This window comes from Setaria italica, chromosome II, assembly GCF_000263155.2.
Source record: "Setaria italica strain Yugu1 chromosome II, Setaria_italica_v2.0, whole genome shotgun sequence".
NCBI lineage: Eukaryota > Viridiplantae > Streptophyta > Magnoliopsida > Poales > Poaceae > Setaria > Setaria italica.
In genome coordinates, this window is record NC_028451.1 from 42,521,779 (window position 1) to 42,538,691 (window position 16,913).

At 46.5% G+C, this 16,913-nt stretch overlaps 3 protein-coding genes and 1 pseudogene across 3 annotated transcripts; 3 read left to right on the forward strand and 1 right to left on the reverse strand.

The window, feature by feature from the left end:
* The window catches only part of LOC101766187, a 1,160-nt pseudogene extending 810 nt beyond the window's left edge, over nt 1-350 (forward strand).
* A 5,577-nt stretch (nt 351-5,927) lies between these two features.
* LOC101755485 (probable histone H2A.1) lies at nt 5,928-7,025 on the forward strand. The gene is made up of 2 exons (XM_004957884.2): nt 5,928-6,216; nt 6,520-7,025. The coding sequence occupies exons 1-2, from the start codon at nt 6,028-6,030 to the stop codon at nt 6,736-6,738; spliced, it is 408 nt and encodes a 135-aa protein (XP_004957941.1). The 5' UTR covers nt 5,928-6,027; the 3' UTR covers nt 6,739-7,025.
* Nucleotides 7,026-8,790: 1,765 nt separating this feature from the next.
* On the forward strand, nt 8,791-9,843 carry LOC101755896 (probable histone H2A.2). Its single transcript, XM_004957885.4, has 2 exons — nt 8,791-9,096; nt 9,372-9,843. Exons 1-2 carry the CDS (start codon nt 8,908-8,910, stop codon nt 9,588-9,590), a joined length of 408 nt encoding a protein of 135 aa, XP_004957942.1. The 5' UTR covers nt 8,791-8,907; the 3' UTR covers nt 9,591-9,843.
* A 399-nt stretch (nt 9,844-10,242) lies between these two features.
* LOC101766597 (formin-like protein 11) lies at nt 10,243-15,882 on the reverse strand. The gene is made up of 6 exons (XM_004959674.2): nt 15,092-15,882; nt 13,780-14,413; nt 13,053-13,698; nt 12,736-12,935; nt 12,058-12,293; nt 10,243-11,873 (listed from the first exon to the last, which is right to left on the reverse strand). The coding sequence occupies exons 1-6, from the start codon at nt 15,242-15,244 to the stop codon at nt 11,025-11,027; spliced, it is 2,718 nt and encodes a 905-aa protein (XP_004959731.1). The 5' UTR covers nt 15,245-15,882; the 3' UTR covers nt 10,243-11,024.
* Nucleotides 15,883-16,913: the final 1,031 nt, after the last annotated feature.

Sequence of the window (16,913 nt, forward strand, 5' to 3'; positions counted from 1 at the left end):
CTTCGTGCACGCGCTCTTCTGCGTCGTCTACTACGCCTCCGCCAGCGCCGCGGCGCGGGAGGAACGCCGCGCACCGCCACACGCGTAGCCGCTGACGCTGACGCTTCCATGGCAGCGTCGTCCTCTCGTTGCTAGCACGGAAGATACATACCCCTGTATTGCTCGGCTAGTACCTTCCTCTTCCTCCCCGCCGTGAGACGGGTTGTAGTTTTGCTTGGTTTCTCGAACGATCATGCATGGATGGTAGCTCTTCTTGCAGTGTATGAACATCTTGCCATCGTGTTCGCGAACTGGCAGGCTCGCCGACTTGCCGTGTCGCAATGGAATCTTGCAGGAACTCGATCGCACGATGCTTGAATAGTTGTCCTAGCAATCTGTTCGGCTAGTTTCAGTAGTCTCGATCAGGGAGCTCGAGAATGGCTTATAACCGGCGAGTTGACACGGCATTCATGAGAGTAACCTTTCCCGTTCGGGATCGCCACCGTCGTCCGACAGAGCTCGATGACTGGTGGAATTGGAGGAGTCGTCGGTTCACCTTGATCTGGGGAGGATGAATCAGCTGGCCGGTCGATCTTCAGCCGAGCCGGTGCCATCCATTTGAGTGGTGCACAATATTTGGGAGCCTCGCTGAATGACGGAAAAACAACAAGCTCCTCGGCCACACTGAACGCCAATGGGTCTTATCGTGGATCACCTCAATTGGCACATGTGTGCCAAAGTTCAGTCATTCGGCCATATCCTCATGGAGACTAACTTCTCGGTCATCAGACCATTCACCGTGGATCCAGATTATGCAAAGAAAGAAATCAATGAAGCCACATTTAAAACGTAGGATTCACATAGTATAGTAATTGAAAAAAACATTAGATTGGGATGGCATGGTACTTGAAATCCTGCAAAAAATATGGTACGTATAAAAGTTCGGACAGAAGCTTTTGGATGCAACGCGGAAAAAACATAGGAATACAATATGCTATGACAAAGAGGAAAACAAGATGATGAGGTTCGATCTCATCCTCCAAGATTACTTTGGAATAGCCCATTCCATAGCGTTCCTTTGTTCCATATGGCATCATTGGTATTTTTTCCCCCAAAGGAATTGAATCCCCTCTAAAATTCCTATATTTTTCTCAATTCTAAAGGGGCCTTGAGGGGGTGTTTGGGAGGAGGGTACTAAATTTTAGCACCCCCATTTTAGTCACTTTTAGCCTCTCCTCCTCCCAAACACCTAGGCTAAAATGGAGGGGTTAAATTTTAGCCCCCCATAATCCATTAGCCTCTCAAGAGGTGCTAAAATGGACTAAAAGTGCTAAAAGTGGTCCCCCTCCTTCAAAATTCCTCCCCTTGCCCCTCTCTCTCTCCTCCCTCTCACTCCTCCAACATGGGTAAATAGGTCTTTTGTCAACATAAGTGCTAAATTTTAGCCCCTTACCCAAACACCCCAAGGGCTAAACTTTAGCCCTTGAGGCTAAAGTTTAGCCCAATGCTAAATTTGAGGCCGTCCTCGCAAACAAGGCCTGAGTCCTGAGAATAGGATGGCATAGGACCTTGGGCTACTAAGGGCCTGTTTGGGAGGAAGGGGCTAAAGTTTAGCCCTGGGCTAAAATTTAGCCCTCTCAAATAGAGTGCTAAATTTTAGCACTGTGGGGTGGGTGGATAGGAGGCTAAACTTTAGCACTTTGGATTGCCAAAAGACTTTTTTACCCTCATTCATCTCCTCTCCTCTACCCCTCCACAACTCCTTCCTTGTCAGCTCCAATCGAGCAAGCACGGTAGCCACCGCTTCCTCGGCGTGGCCGTTCCGGATCCGGCCGGAGGAGGCGGCGGCCGGCGCGGAGGCCGCGGGGGCGGGCGAGCGGAGGCGGCGGGGGCGGGCGCGGAGGCGGCGGGGTCGGGCGGGGCCGGGCGCGGAGGCGGCGGGCGAGCGGAGGTCGCGGGGGCGGGCGTGGCCGGTCGGAGGCGGCGGGGCCGAGCGGGGTCCGGCGCGGAGGCGGCGGGGGCGGGCGGGGCCGGCGGCGGTGGCGGCGTTCGGGTGGAGGCGGCGGGGGCGGGCGCGGAGGCGGCGGGGCCGAGCGCGGAGGCGACGGGGGCGGGCGGGGCCGGTGGTGGCGGCGGCGTTCGGGCGGAGGCGGCGGGTCCGGGCGGGGTCGGGCGCTGAGGCGGCGGGTGCGGGCGGGGCCGGCGGCGGCGGCGGCGATCGGGCGAAGGAGTGAGGAGAGAGAGACGGGGGAGGAGAGAGAGAGGAGGGGGGTAGGGGGGGAAAGTGGTAGAGAGGGACCACTTTTTAGTCCATTTAGTCCATTTTAGCTACCCCCAAGTGACTAAATGATTAGTGGGGGGCTAAAGTTTAGCCCACCAAATTTAGCCCACCTGTTTGGGAAGCTTGGGGGCTAAAATGAGCTAAAGTGGGGGTGCTAAACTTTAGCCCCCCTCTTCCAAACAGGGCCTAAGAAGAAGTGATGTCCATCTGTTGAAGTTTTATAATACAATTAGCGGCTTATTTCAAAACATTGAATGAAATGAACCAGCACAAGATAAGTGGTATAATGATTGTACATTGTACAGCCTATAACATATATTTCACTTTTGAAATGAGGTGTGTTTATAGGCAACGATTGAGGACTAAATGCTTATTGACGAATGACAATGAAGGGTTATATGGAGTCTTCGATGCATAAGAGCCCCCAACCTAGTAAGGTTACAATTGAAGATCTGAGCACAATCCTATAGATGAGGGCACCAAGAATGACAATGTAGAGTTGTATGTAAGCCTTGTTCCGCTATTGATAGTGAAAATCCAACAACAAAAGTTGGTACTATCTATCTTGATAAGGTTTCTTTTAAGATGGCTATTAGGCATTATGCAATGTTCGCTGAGTTTGAATTTGGTGTTGACTTTAGTGACGTAACTAAATATGGAGCTAGTTGCATGAATATGAATGGATAACCCCAAAGCTTCTAGGGTACATGATGAACCCTCTTTTGAGGTTAGGAGTCTCTTATTTTTAGTATTTTCATGGTAACTTCTACCCCCTGTTCATAAATTTGTGTTGATTTAGGCTTATAGCATCAAGAATGCATCACATTCCCTAGCTCCGAGTAGAATGATGCATGGTTTTCCCTATAATACCCTTGACATCTATTGTTACCTCCATCCTTTCTTTTTGATGAAACAGTAGGGAAGGCCCCTGCTGTTGTTACCTCCATCCTTGTTAGCATGCATACAAAATTCTCTTGCTTTTCACCAAGCAATGCCGGAGATAACCTAATCTTGAGTGCGCACTTATATGTATCAATAGGAGGTTTGCTTTTATTATGCACACGTTCTTTTGTGTGAAGACCTCAGTACCTAGCACAGAAGTATTTTTCTGAAGAGTTAGGCCCTGTTTAGCAGGAGCTCTGCCAAACAGTTTTTCAGAGAGAAGTGATTTTATGCTCTGAAATGAACTAAGAGGCTGGGAGCTGAAAAAGTAGCTTCTTCTGATTCTGTGAAGTGCTTATCCGTCCTAATTTTAAGAGTTTATGCTAGAGAATAAAAAAGAATCACTTTCAGCAAAAAAAATCACTTCTCTCAAAGAATCAACTTCCATAGAGAATTAGAATCAGATGGAACTCTACCAAATAGGCCCATAGTGTAGTATTTCTAGCAATGTTCTTAGTTCTTGTACCAAAAAACAAAACACCATACATATTTGAATATAGGGAGCAATATACTTTTATATTTGTATGCAGATAGAAACACATACTTTTGTTTCAACAACTTTTCCACAAAACAAGATGCCATCGTATAAGGACAAGGGCAATGGTAAAGGTTGAAACTAGCAGTAAGGTGTCCTTTGTTACTGCCTAGCTCACAATGGCTGAGGTGAAAAATATAGCATTTAGGTGGGACCCGCATCTTAGAGTGAGAGTTTCTACTTCTTTCGAAAATAGAGGTAAATAGAACATATATCCACGAACTATTATTAACGTTAACTACATTATTGAATAGGAGAAGAACGTACACTTTTAGCAAGACTTTTGTTGCACTCAAGCCATGCGTTGATGAGCTACTTATTAGAAGAAGTCACTACCTGCGCGTAAACTCAACTCTAGTTGCATAGGTTTGGCTTTGGAAAGAATCACCCATCCATTTAGGCTACAATCAAGTTCAATGAATTGCATCACATTTGAAATAACATCTCAAAGTCTATTAACAAGTAAATTCGTATAAAGGAATGGCAATGATTTAACTTATTGGCAAAGCGAGAGTGATGGAGATGCTGGAGCTAAGAAATATTGATGAGAAAAAAGAACCATCCCTAGTGTTTTGAAATATTTGAACGAAGTGCCAAGGGGCCTTAGAGGATACATAATCATAGAGAACTCAGCTGCAAACAAATGTCAAGGGTCTAATAATTCCTTCTACTTTTGTTGAAGCAAGGCTAATCTGATCTAACATCTATGCTTGTTAAATTTGTTTGTGATTGATTTTGGTTTTTGCAAAACTTTCAGCCGACCATTTATGAACACTAGATTCAAAAGCAAGAATTAACAACCATCATCATTTCAACCCTCAAAGCTAAAGTTGTTTATATGTTTCTACCTGTATGTATAGTACTTATTTAAACTGAAGTGGTGAAAACCGAAAACGCTTTGGATTCATCATGCTAGTTGGTTTTTTCTTATCGATATTCACGTGGAGTCCTCCTCCAAGAGATTGGGTTAAGGTGAATGTTGACGGCCTTTGTGCCCCAAACAGGTGAGACAGGGGTGGGCGTTATAGCGCGAAATCACAAGGGAGAGATAATCTTTACGACATGGAGAGCTCTCTTCCACTGTGCAAAGCGCGGTTGAAGCTGAGGTTAGAACTTGTGTTGAAGGAATCCGATTAGCAGCCGAGTGGGCTCTAGGCTCGGTGATTTTGGAGATGGATTGTGCCCAAATAAACCAAGCTTTGAGGAGTGGAGAGGATAGATCGAAGGTTAGCTTTGTGGTGCAAGAAGCTAATGACCTTAAGCACTTGCTAGCCCAACATGCCATTCTGTAGTTTGGTTAGGATGTGCACCTACGTGTGTTGCAAGTCTAGTCGAACATGTCTAGTTAATGAAAGCTCTCTTCCTAAAAAATGGGTTTTTCTTCATACTAAGAGCAACTCCAAAAGGCTGTTAATCTTAACCCCAATATCTTTTTTAGGGAGAAAAAGAGGAAAAACGAACTCTAACAGTCCACCCAAACCTTCCCCAATTTTTTAGCGACGCTAAAAAACAGCCTGCCACCGCGTATATTTTAGCGATGGTGTTTCTCCCACAATCTTGATTCCCACACGCCCGCGCGTCTCTTCTGATGGGCCCAATACGATGATGTGGCCTGTTTTGAAATATTGGGGGAAATTTATTAGCGATCTGCTGTGGATTGATATGTTTTTGGGGAAATTTTTTAGTAGAACTCCCAATACATAGTTTTAGGGAAGAATTTTTGCAGGTACTCTTGGAGTGGCTCTAAATAACATATAAGAGCTGAAAAAACTCAAATTGGTAGATCAAGAAAAGTCGAATGCTTTTGTGCGTGGCTTTAAAATCGACGAGGAGGGACGAGGCAAAGCCGTTTCGGACGAAACGGACGGTGGATCACGGGTGTCAAGCCGCTAGACACTGAGCAGCGGTCCCGCACGGTTGACACGTCACCGATCCGGGGAATTCCGCTTGGCGCGCGTTCCCCGACGCGAAACCGCCCAAACGAAAACCCTCGCGCGCCCCGCCCTCCCCTCCTCCACCGCCTCCCGCCGCTTCCGGATCGCGGACCCCGCCCACCGCGCGCATCCGCCGTCCGCTCGGACGCATCCGACGGCTCGCGCACCACGATCCGCGTGATCGCCTCCCATTGGCTGCCGCCCCGTCCCCTCGCCCCTATATATCCTTCCCCCCGCGCCCGTCCTCTCCCTCATCTACCCGTCTCGCGACTCGCACCCAAGCCTCCCGCATCCGTTTCCCCTCGCCCCTGCATCGCGAAGCCGTTTCGTCGTCGTCGTCGTCGTCGGGTGGTGAGATGGCGGGCCGTGGCAAGGCGATCGGCGCGGGCGCGGCGAAGAAGGCGACGTCCAGGAGCTCCAAGGCCGGGCTCCAGTTCCCCGTCGGCAGGATCGCCAGGTTCCTCAAGGCCGGCAAGTACGCCGAGAGGGTCGGCGCCGGCGCCCCCGTCTACCTCGCCGCCGTCCTCGAGTACCTCGCCGCTGAGGTTCGTGCCCCGCCCCTTTTCTCCTCTGATTGCGCTTTTCTTTCCTCGATCTAGTTTTCGCGTTCTTCTAGATGTACCAGTACGGCTGTTCCTAGATCTGAAAAGAGCCGCCTTTTGGATTAGTCGCCCTGGAATTTTAAAATGCTGGGTAAATTTCTAACCTCGATGAATTACTCGAACGGAAACTCCTAGCATTCAATAATGAACGATTTGTGGTATTCAATAATGTTTGCTCTAAAACTTCCCTAACTTGGAAGTCAAGATCTTGCTGACCTCGCTGTTTGTTTTCCTCCAATCCACCAGGTCCTGGAGCTTGCAGGGAACGCTGCTCGCGACAACAAGAAGACCCGAATCGTGCCTCGCCACATCCAGCTGGCGGTCCGTAACGACGAGGAGCTGACGAAGCTACTCGGCGGTGCCACCATCGCGAGCGGTGGTGTGATGCCCAACATCCACCAGCACTTGCTCCCCAAGAAGGCCGGCTCGTCCAAGGCCTCCAGCCACGACGACGACGACAACTGAGTCGGCCTGCTCCCAGCCGGGATCCGACCGCCTATGGTTGCTGATTTCGTAGGAGTAGCAGTTTGGTGTCTTGGTGATACCTGGGGAGGCCTCGATGTGGTTGGCAGGGGAAGTAGGCGATGATTTCGATAGGTTCTTGGGTTGGTTTGTTAGGTTCTTTGAATGGGATGTGAATACGGCTAAGTTTTTGGGTTGTGAAACTCAGGGATGTAAGCCAGATAATGATGTTTTAATCGTTGAAGAAGAAATGGGAAGAAGTTGAAACTTTTGAGCACGTTTGATGTTTACATTCCTGTTGTCAATCGCACTTGCTATCTTGTTGTATACGTGCTGAAATTGATTTGACGGGATACGTTAACTGAATCCTGCAAATGTGAAGCGGCGTGGCCTTTCTTTTGCTAGACAACAAAACTCGAATTAATTGTGGTTGCAGTTTGCTCGATGATTAGAACGAACTTTGGTCTGGAAGTCGATTGGTGTTGTAAGAAAGTGGCCATCTAGCTAGTTGCGGAAGAACACTCTAATACCAGGAAGATGAGTTTGGGACTTTGGGTGAGGTCAGGCATTGACGATCGGCAGTTGCGCTTTCGTTTCACAGTAGTAGCACCGTACTCGTAGCAGTGGTCATTGCCGTGCAGGCTTGGGCAATTTGTAATTGTTCACCGTGTCAGTAAAGCTGCAGTGGCAAACTTTTTATTGTTCAGTGTTTGCTAGCATAGTCCTGTCTTGAAAGGTTGACGTCTTCGGTAATGTTCAGTTTACTCCAAAATCCTAACTTTGCATAACTTTAGCACTATGCAAAAAGAAGATTCCTCATCACATCAAACTTGCGGTACAGAGTACTGAATGTAAACAAAATCAAAAACTAATTGCACATTTTTGTTGTACTTTGAGAGACGAATCATTTGAGCCTAATTAGTCAATATTTGGAGAATAATTCATAAATACAAACGAAACGCTACAGTGTTGCTACAGTATTTTTGACACCCCAAAGTTGGGCAAGGCCTAAATATTGAAGTGCACTGCTCCATTTGGAGAACACAGAGACAGTCTCAGCATGACATTTTGAGTAGCATCACCTCCATTTTGTAGTTGCCAAATTCTCTAACTTTGACAGTCAATTTAAGTAAAGGTATTTAAACTGATCGTATGGAAATAATATCGCTTCAAATTGTGAAAAAAAATATTCACAGCATAATGAATTTACATTTTTTCAGTATCACCTTCATATAGAAACTTATATTCAATTTTACACGTTGGACACCATGTCAATCTCTAAAGCAACATATGTTTACAAAATGAAACGAGTCATACAAATGGCAATACATTTACGGAGGGACCATTTAAGACGAATCATTAAGTTATACATTAACGGAATACTTGTTTAAGACGAATCTAGTTTGATCAAAATATTATGTGAAGTAGGAACGGAGGGACCATAACTACCTCGTCCATCTCAGAATATAACTACGTTTAGGTTTTTTCAAAGTTAAACTTCTTTAACTTTGACCAACAATATCTCTAAAAGTATTTTATTTTGAATAGAAAAGATTACATATTAGGATAGACTAACATCATTTTTATGTTATTAGTGCCTATTTGACTTTGAAAAAGTCTAAACATAGCTATATTTTGGAACAGAGGGAGTAGTACGTAACGAGCCAAATGTAACCACAGAATTTTTAACTTTTTTATTTCTTAATCATATCGAAAAAGGAAAATAAGATAGTAGTACAATCTGTTTGTGTGTGAGAGGCCGCAACTAAACCACACCTTTACGCGGACCCAGCGGGCCGAAATTAACGAGCAAGAAAAGATCCCACGGCCCACGATCGGTGGTTCCACGTGGGACCCGCGATCCGGACGAAACCCTGTGGCGGCAAACCAAAAACCAACCCCCTCCCGCACGGCACCCTCTCCCCTCCCTATCCGACGGCCAGGATCGACCCCGCATCGCAACCCCCACCCCGCCACGTCAGTGATCCGCGTCCTCTCCCCCCATTGGTCCGCCTCCCCTATATAGCTATATAACCCGCCCACCCACCGCTTCCCTACCTTGCGCACCTGTCCTCTGCCCCTCCCACAGCGCTTCGCTTTCTCCCGTCTTCTCCGCCTTCCCGTCGCTGCCTCTCGCTGCCGGATTCTTCTTCGCAACCCTAGCAGCTAGCCATGGCCGGGAGAGGGAAGGCGATCGGCTCTGGCGCCGCCAAGAAGTCCATGTCCCGGAGCTCCAAGGCCGGGCTCCAGTTTCCCGTCGGCAGGATCGCCAGGTTCCTCAAGGCCGGCAAGTACGCCGAGAGGGTCGGCGCCGGCGCACCCGTCTACCTCGCCGCTGTGCTCGAGTATCTGGCTGCTGAGGTAAGAGAGGCGACTTGGAATTTTGCTGTTGGAGTCTTCGATTTGGTTTTGAATAGTGCTACTAGTACGAAAATTGGGTTCTGGGGTTTCCATTTCTTGATAATTGGGGTTGGTAACAAAATTCGGGCGAATTCTATGCAATTCGATTGGAATACTTGGGGGTTCTGGGAAATGATTCGAATTTGAGCGGCGGGTGTTGTTCGATTTGCTAATTTCAGTCGAATTAGGGAGAATTCTGACTAATCATGTGAATATCCCCCTCCTGTTTCGCGCAGGTTCTTGAGCTGGCCGGGAACGCCGCGAGGGACAACAAGAAGACCCGTATCGTGCCGCGCCACATCCAGCTGGCCGTCCGCAACGACGAGGAGCTCTCCCGCCTGCTGGGCACGGTGACCATCGCCAGCGGTGGCGTCATGCCCAACATCCACAACCTGCTGCTCCCCAAGAAGGCTGGCGGAGGCAGCGCCAAGGCCGCGGCCGGCGACGAGGACTAGATCCCTGACTACCGTGCTTCCGGTGGGGGTGGCCGTTTCTTGTGGATGATGTATCACTTGTGCTTGTGTAGTAGTGCGTTCTAGACTCGCCTAGGTTTTGCCTTCTAGTAGGGAGGTTGTGTGTGCCTGTACCGATGCTAAAGCTAGTTTACTCGTGTTCGCTAAGGATTAGTTCTCTCTATTTGTTGCTATGTCTCTATAAAAGGTGCATCTTTCTGATGACTTATTAATCACATCTGGTGTTCTTATCTTAGTTTGAGTCAGAATGGATTTGAACTTCTGGACAGTCGATTTGAATTGTTGCAGTGCTGTGCGGTTAATCCACTTAGATTCTGAATGAGCCATCTGATATGGGATGCCAATTTTAGACATGAATTTCTGAAATGCACAGCAAAGCAGTTCTTACTTGAAATGTGGAGGTTAAAATGCTTGAGAATGAGAGCTGCGTTTTGAACAAGATCTGCTAAATTATTGCATTCTGACATCCTCGTGATGGTCAAATGTGTACTTGCTGTCATTGGATCAAGTGCAAGGTTTTGGGATGCGAAATGAAGGTTTTGGCGGGCAGTTCTGAAATTGGATTTCACTTTCCCCCAGAATTTGAAACAGTGCCATGCGGGAAAGCTGGAAAGGCTCCGGCTGGTACAGGATTTTCATGAAAAATGGCAGTTGAGCAGCGGCGGCAAGCGGCAAGCCAGCACTGCGGCAGCCGACAGTTAACAGAACACAGCTAGCCTGAATGCTCAAGTTCACCCCACTATCTCTCCCTTAAAATACATAAAAAACATCGAGTTTACAGAGACAGGGAACAAGAAATTTGAAGAATTATCACAATTCTTGGTTTGATGAGGTATCTGAGGGCCATTCAGCTGTAGCAAGAGCATGAGTAATGGACAAACTTGTACTAACTGTCCTTTGTTTTGGTCTGTTTGCGAATATGTTGTGAAATTGCAAACAAAAGCATCAGATTCACAAGTCTCTGCAATGCATTTCTGTGTGTTTGGTACATGTGTATAATGAGCAAAAGAACAGTATCAGAGTCAGCCTACCTCATCGTACATGTTATGCCCTAAACTAGGTCAGTTTTCTTCCTTTGAATCGCCCAATGTGCCTTTGGTTGCATCTTTTGGATGGACACTGCCTCCGACCATGAACATCTTTTTTCCTCCATAGGAGAGTGCCAAACAACCACCTCGGAAGGCCAAGCCGGGTCCCATTACTTGCCAATTCTTCCCAACAGCACAAGTGTACAGCATGCCAGGTTTAGGCCGTTTAGCAATTTGATTCTGTTGGTACAGTGAATGGACAAAACAGCGTCCATGTTATCGTACCCCCCATCGATTTTCATGTCTCGTATCACTGACTATTGTTTGGAAGGGTCAATGCAGCACACTTCGAAGGGGAAAACGATGGGTTCCTTGATTTGATATACAGCTAGTCGTCCTCATCAGAACTTGAGCTTGAGCTGTCTGCCCTCCGGTCTTGAATTGCAGGGAATAGGTTGCGCCTTGGATCATTGAAAGATGATTGGGATGTTTGGGATGGCTGATGGGTCTTCGTTTTCTTTGGCGCTACTTTTGATGCTTCTTTCACCTCTTTGCATACCTTGTCCAGCATTGTGAGGAAATCTCGCACTACCACAAATAACCGTAGGCCTTCGTCCTTCCCTGTACTCCCGTGAAAATAATCAACTGTGCTTCGGACCATTGACCGTATTTTCTTCTCTTCCTCTAGCAAGAAAGTAACATCAGTCTGAGACTGCTCAGTGAAATGCTTAAGCTTGTGGTGAAACCCGCTGTCTTCATCCAAACTTTTCATGCCCGTGTTCAGGAATTCTTTGGTTTTGACAAGCTTGTGGCCAAGGCTTGCTACCGACATAGCCAATTGATCTGCATCTAGGATTGCTGCCTTCCTGACATTTTGGAGTTCATCACCTAAATTGGACACCACTTTCAGTCCAAGTTGTTTGTAATCATCTTCAGTTTGCTGATCATTGCCATCAGTAACATCATTGGTGTCCATACTTGATACACTGGTGCTCTGCTCTTTTGCAGCCCGTGTAGCACGAACCCCTTCAGAACGAATGATTTCTTGAACAACAAAATGCAACAGTGTTGTCTTCCCATCAGTTCCTTTGACATCAGAAAGCTTAAGGAGCGTGTCAAGTTTAAAAGCCTGAGCTCCTCCACGGAAAGTGCCAACATTCATCCGATTTCCTGTCTTAAGGACCGCTTCCAGTAGCTTCAAAAAAAGGCGGCTCTTTGTAAGCTCTTGGCAAGCTACCTGATCAGGAAGTAACGAGAAAGAAACGTTATGAATAATGATCAATATAAAGGGAAGAAATTTTCAGGGGCTTGTGCAAGTTGTGCATGTTAACTAAGGAAAATTCAAGATCCAATGCTACAGCAGTGCACAGATAATGATAAAAAAGGTCAGATATAAAACCTAGAAGTTTAGAGGTTATTACCTCTAAAGTAGCAAAAGATTGCTTCACATTTGAAGCTTCCTCTGGAAGATTGGACATGAAAAGTAATGCATCCAGGCGTTGGAAAACATATGGAATGTCAATAATTGCTTTTAGGAATTGCTCCGCAGGACCAAGTTGAGTGAGTTCCCCAGTGTATAGTCGAAGCCTAAGCTCCTCATCGTTACTTGGGATCCACTTTAGTAGGGTGTCTATCAAGTCTGATGGAAGTTCATTCCCTACAAATTAGCAAGGATAGTGGATGAATCAAAATAAGATGACAGGAAGCAGTATACCTCAGAGTAATCAAAATGGTTCTATATGAAAAGATTAATGTTTGATATATGTGGAAAAGGTGTTAACAACTTAGCTCAGAAAAAAATATTAGTCTCTAATCTTTATCTTCAGGTTTTGAAGGCCTTGTCAATTGTCATATAACAATGTATATTATATCCATTATTACAAGTGAGGTCGACCAGAAGCTGGAGAAATTTAAACATGAATATAACTTTCCATAGCATTGCAGCATAAATGAGTCATGTTACTTTTTTTCAAAAAAAACAACAACTGTAGGATAAATACACAATTACAAGACTGCACTAATAACAGTAAATAGAAGAAACATTGCAGAAAGGAAGACCTATGCACGTAAAAGATCAGTAGTGGTAGAATCAATTTTACCTTCCTTAACTGCACTACATACTTCCACAGGTGAGACACTCAGAGCCCTCAACGATATTGCCAGATTCTGTGCCTTTTTAGGGTCAAGTATCCTCACAAACTGAGGACCAACCTTTGATGATAAATCTTTTTTGCCATCGCTGCCTGTTTTGTCCGCAGAGTTATAACCAAAAAGGGTTTCAATCATATCCTCATTGAACCTGCAGACCATTATAGGTAACTGGTGTGATCTTGCAACAGTGAGCTAGCTAACTGGTGTGATCTTGTAACAGTGAGTAAGCTGAGGTAAATAGCTGTAAAGGCATCAAGACACTTACTGGAATGATCCAGATTTTATGTGATCCCACACCATGGATTGATTAGCATTTGCTGTTACTTTATCCCAAAAGAAGGGCTTGAGTTTTGTTTTAGCTTCATGAAAATCTGCACCATCATCCACCTTGCCTGACTTCTTCATGGGTGGCGGTGGACGTGTTTTTGACGAACTAGGCATTGCTGGAGGTGGTGGGCCAGCTGGGCCAGTAGATTTTGGCAGTGGCGGTGGAGGTGCAGCTTTTGGTGGAGGTGCAGCGCTCGGCGGAGGTGCAGTGTTTGGCGGAGGTGCATTTTTTGGTGGAGGTGCATTGTTTGGAGAAGGTAGCGGTGAGGATTCTGCATGAAGAACTGGAGCAGGTTTTGAAGGTGGTGCAGGTGCTTGAGGAGTTGATGAAGGAGCCTTTGGAGGTGTAGAGGCTGCAGGTGGCATAACTGGTGGAGGTGATGGCTTCGATACTGGGGCAGAACCAGTAGAAGAAGCCATTGTCTCAGTCAAACTGCTGTAGACTGCTGGGTGAACATCGGTGTTAGGGACTTCAGATGAGCTTAGTTTGACATTGCCATTTTGGACAGCCTCTGACTTCATTGGCAGTGCTCCCAGCTTGTTGATATCAATTGGATTTCCTTCCGAAAACTTATGAGAAGCAGCTACAAAATAAAGCATGGAAATCAGCGCTAGAAGACACTGTTACATTACATTGGCGAATGTTGAATGGGTGTATTTCATACCAGATGAATCACTGTGGTTCAGACCCAGAAGCGGTTTATCATCCCTTACATTGGATGAAAAGGCCTTGTTTGCACGGTACATACAGCAGCATAAGCAGAGAAGAGCTAGCAACGCTATAGCAGACACAGTCAGACCAACGATAGCTGTGGTTGGCATGCCACTACTGTCCTCCTTTTTGGCCACTGAAATTTTTGTTGGAGGCACTGTCTTTTCTTTAGGTGATGTTTCCGATGAAGGATCTTGTTTTTGGTCTGGTATTGGTGAGGAAGGTTCCCCTAGAGAAGGTGATGGAGTTGTTTTCACAGCTTCTGGTGGTGCAGGAGTTGCCGCTGCACCTGGAGGTCCCTGAGCCACATCTCTTCTTAGTGAGGCAAGAAGCATTTTGATATAATCAATAGGCAAGTTTTTTGCGCTCTCCTGTGCAGCAATGACAAGTGGCTGCTTGCTTAAGCAGTTCAGCAAAGTGTTCTTAATTTCTGGAGACAATGCTTTGCTGTTGTCTTCAGAGTTGTCCTTGGTATCTTTTCCAGAGACCATACGGAGAATGTCAAATACATGGTTGTAATTGAAATGTTTTCTAACGTCTTCAAGAGATCCCCTGTCTAGGCCACATGTGAGCCATACATGTTCCACCTGTATGTGAAATATGCCAATCGTGTGAGTGTATGCGAATTAACCAATACAAGATCTGATGATACAACAGGCATGCAGCCAAATCCACAGAGGTAGCATGAATTTCCTAAGTATCAGCAGTAAGAAACTAACAAATATTTATACCTTTAAGTTTTTGGTGGAAAGTTTGCCCTGTTGGAAAACATTACTAGGTGAATCAAACATCACTACAAAAACTAACAAAAATCACAGTTTTTCTAAGAAACAACAGTTACAAAATCATGATAACATTAGCAAATGAAAACACTGGAAGTGTCATATTCTGCTCAAGCAGTACAGTGGTGCGCACTATCAGCACATCACAGCAATAAATAAACACTGATTTTTTTTTTGGGTCAAAAGTTCAGCTTCCTGACAAGTGTAGTCAATGCGATGCAGGTGTTCCATGAAAAATATCAAATAAGAAAGCAATACAATCATGGACAGTTTTAAAAATCCCTATCAAACTTTCAGATGCTATGCATGTCCCAGATCAAGAAAATCTAGGTTCCATTGAGCAGCCTCTACACCCTCTGCATTCCTATCAAAGAGCAGAAATACTTTATGCTAGATTTCTAACTATGTGCTACCGTCAACATTTCTTGGCGCTGTTGTCATAAACCTAGAAAAGTGCAGCAAAATAACCCGAAATATACTTACCATTTCATCTACTTGTTTGACAAGGGGTGGTGTCAAGGCCGGCGGCGACAAGCCCTGTGCGCCAACGAGTAATCCCTCGAATACCGGTGGCGCGAGGAGCTGAATAGAGATGAGGCACAAGGATAGGAGCCATTCCCTCCTGCAGCACCTCATCGTTGCTGCCTCCTTCTACACCAATGCAACCATGTCAATTGCAATTGCCATGGGAAATGCACCAGGAATTCGTTTTCTCCGTAAAAAAAAACAGTCTCGGGATAGAGAACGATTCCTCAGCACCGTAGAACCGATTGCTCGACCAAACCCATCGATTTTACCAAGGTAATGATTTCCAGAATGGCGCCTCCTCCAAGGATTACAGGCAAGGAGAAACAAAGGCGAGGAAGCTCAGAAAGAATCACTGAAGCTGGGGGAAATAAAATTAGGGGGCGCCACGGCAAACATCGGCATGCAAAGCCGCAATGCCCCCCAGTCCCCAGAATGCAGCTGAAATCGGCGGACGCAGCCGGAGAAAGTCCAACAGAAGCAGTTTCCCTTATCTGGGATTCCCCAACCCACCAAGAAATCTAAACGAAGAACTTGGGGGGCGGAAAAAAAAAGCAAAAAAAGTGGGAAAATCCAAGCCTGGAAACTGCGCCAATGCCCCCTGACAAAATAAAAATAAGAATGCAGCACCAAATCCGCGGCAAAACAAGGAATTTGGCGCGCGATCTGGAGGCAGCGGGACGGGCAATCGATTTGTTCCGCTTCCCTCTTGTTTTCTCCCTCTTTTCTCGTGGCGCCTCCCCGAAACGGGGAGAAGAATGGAAGAGGGAGAGGGTGGCAGAAGCGGAGACGTGGAGAGTCAAAAGGAAGAGGAGCGATTTGGGCTGGCGTTGAAATGTGGGATTAAAATGATACTAGCCCAGAGGCCCAACCCAGTTCAGCGTGACCACCGCACAGCCCAGTAAAACGTTTCGTGGACCTAATCCTGGCCCAACTGTCGTCGTATGCCTGCCTGGTGGGCTGTAGTTTTGAAGGAGTCGAAGTCAGATCCTCAAACCCGTCGAGCTCTTCACGACTCCCATGGCGGCTTCAAATACAGACGGCCGGACACGGGGTCGCTTCCGTAGCCGGCTAGCCGCGCCGCACGAACCACCGCCTCTTTTCGAGAAAGCCAAGCCGGCGCGACAATGGATCTACTCGACGGCTTCGAGGAGCTTTGCAAGGAGGACCGGATCTGGGTGTTCTTCAAGAGGCTGCTCAACGAGTGGAAACAGGAGGTGGATCGCATGCCGGAGCTGGAGAAGCAGACGGCAAAGGGGAAGGCGACGGTTACAGGATTCAATCAGTGCGCAAGATATCTCTAACCCCTGTTCGAGATCTGCAGGAAGAAGGTGAGGGTTCTTGGGGTTTTCCACCAGTGGCTCGCTTAAATTGTGTCGTCAGGTTGATTGCATTTCAAACTGAAGCGGATGTGCAAAGCTAACTGATAAATTCAACTGGTCGGTTTGGAAACTGAAACGAAGCTTATTGCAGCATTGCTGTCAGTTTTAGATTCTCGAGTTGGACCTGCAGCATAGTTTTCATAAGTTGTTTCAGCTTCTCTTGACAACACTATGGTCGTGCTAAATTCTGCTAACATCTGAATATTGTTCATGTATTTTAGTATAATGATACTGCTACTGTTATGATGACCTTACGTACATTGCTTGGACATTCTGGAATTAACTGTTGTTTTAATGTGTTCAGGTTCTCCCTGATGACATCCGTGAAGCATTGCTCGTCATCGTTGAATGCTGCATGAAGCGTGACTATTTAGCAGCGGTGGAGCAGCACATCAAGC

Bases quoted from the DNA above. Each gene is read 5' to 3' on its own strand.
- LOC101755485 (XM_004957884.2), top strand. From the start codon at position 6,028: ATGGCGGGCCGTGGCAAGGCGATCGGCGCGGGCGCGGCGAAGAAGGCG. The intron at 6,217-6,519 runs GTTCGTGCCCCG...CCAATCCACCAG, and splicing joins TCGAGTACCTCGCCGCTGAG to GTCCTGGAGCTTGCAGGGAA.
- LOC101755896 (XM_004957885.4), top strand. From the start codon at position 8,908: ATGGCCGGGAGAGGGAAGGCGATCGGCTCTGGCGCCGCCAAGAAGTCC. The intron at 9,097-9,371 runs GTAAGAGAGGCG...TGTTTCGCGCAG, and splicing joins TCGAGTATCTGGCTGCTGAG to GTTCTTGAGCTGGCCGGGAA.
- LOC101766597 (XM_004959674.2), bottom strand. From the start codon at position 15,244: ATGAGGTGCTGCAGGAGGGAATGGCTCCTATCCTTGTGCCTCATCTCT. The intron at 14,414-15,091 runs GTAAGTATATTT...TTTCACATACAG, and splicing joins TCAAACAAGTAGATGAAATG to GTGGAACATGTATGGCTCAC. The intron at 12,936-13,052 runs GTAAGTGTCTTG...AATGGTCTGCAG, and splicing joins ATAAAATCTGGATCATTCCA to GTTCAATGAGGATATGATTG.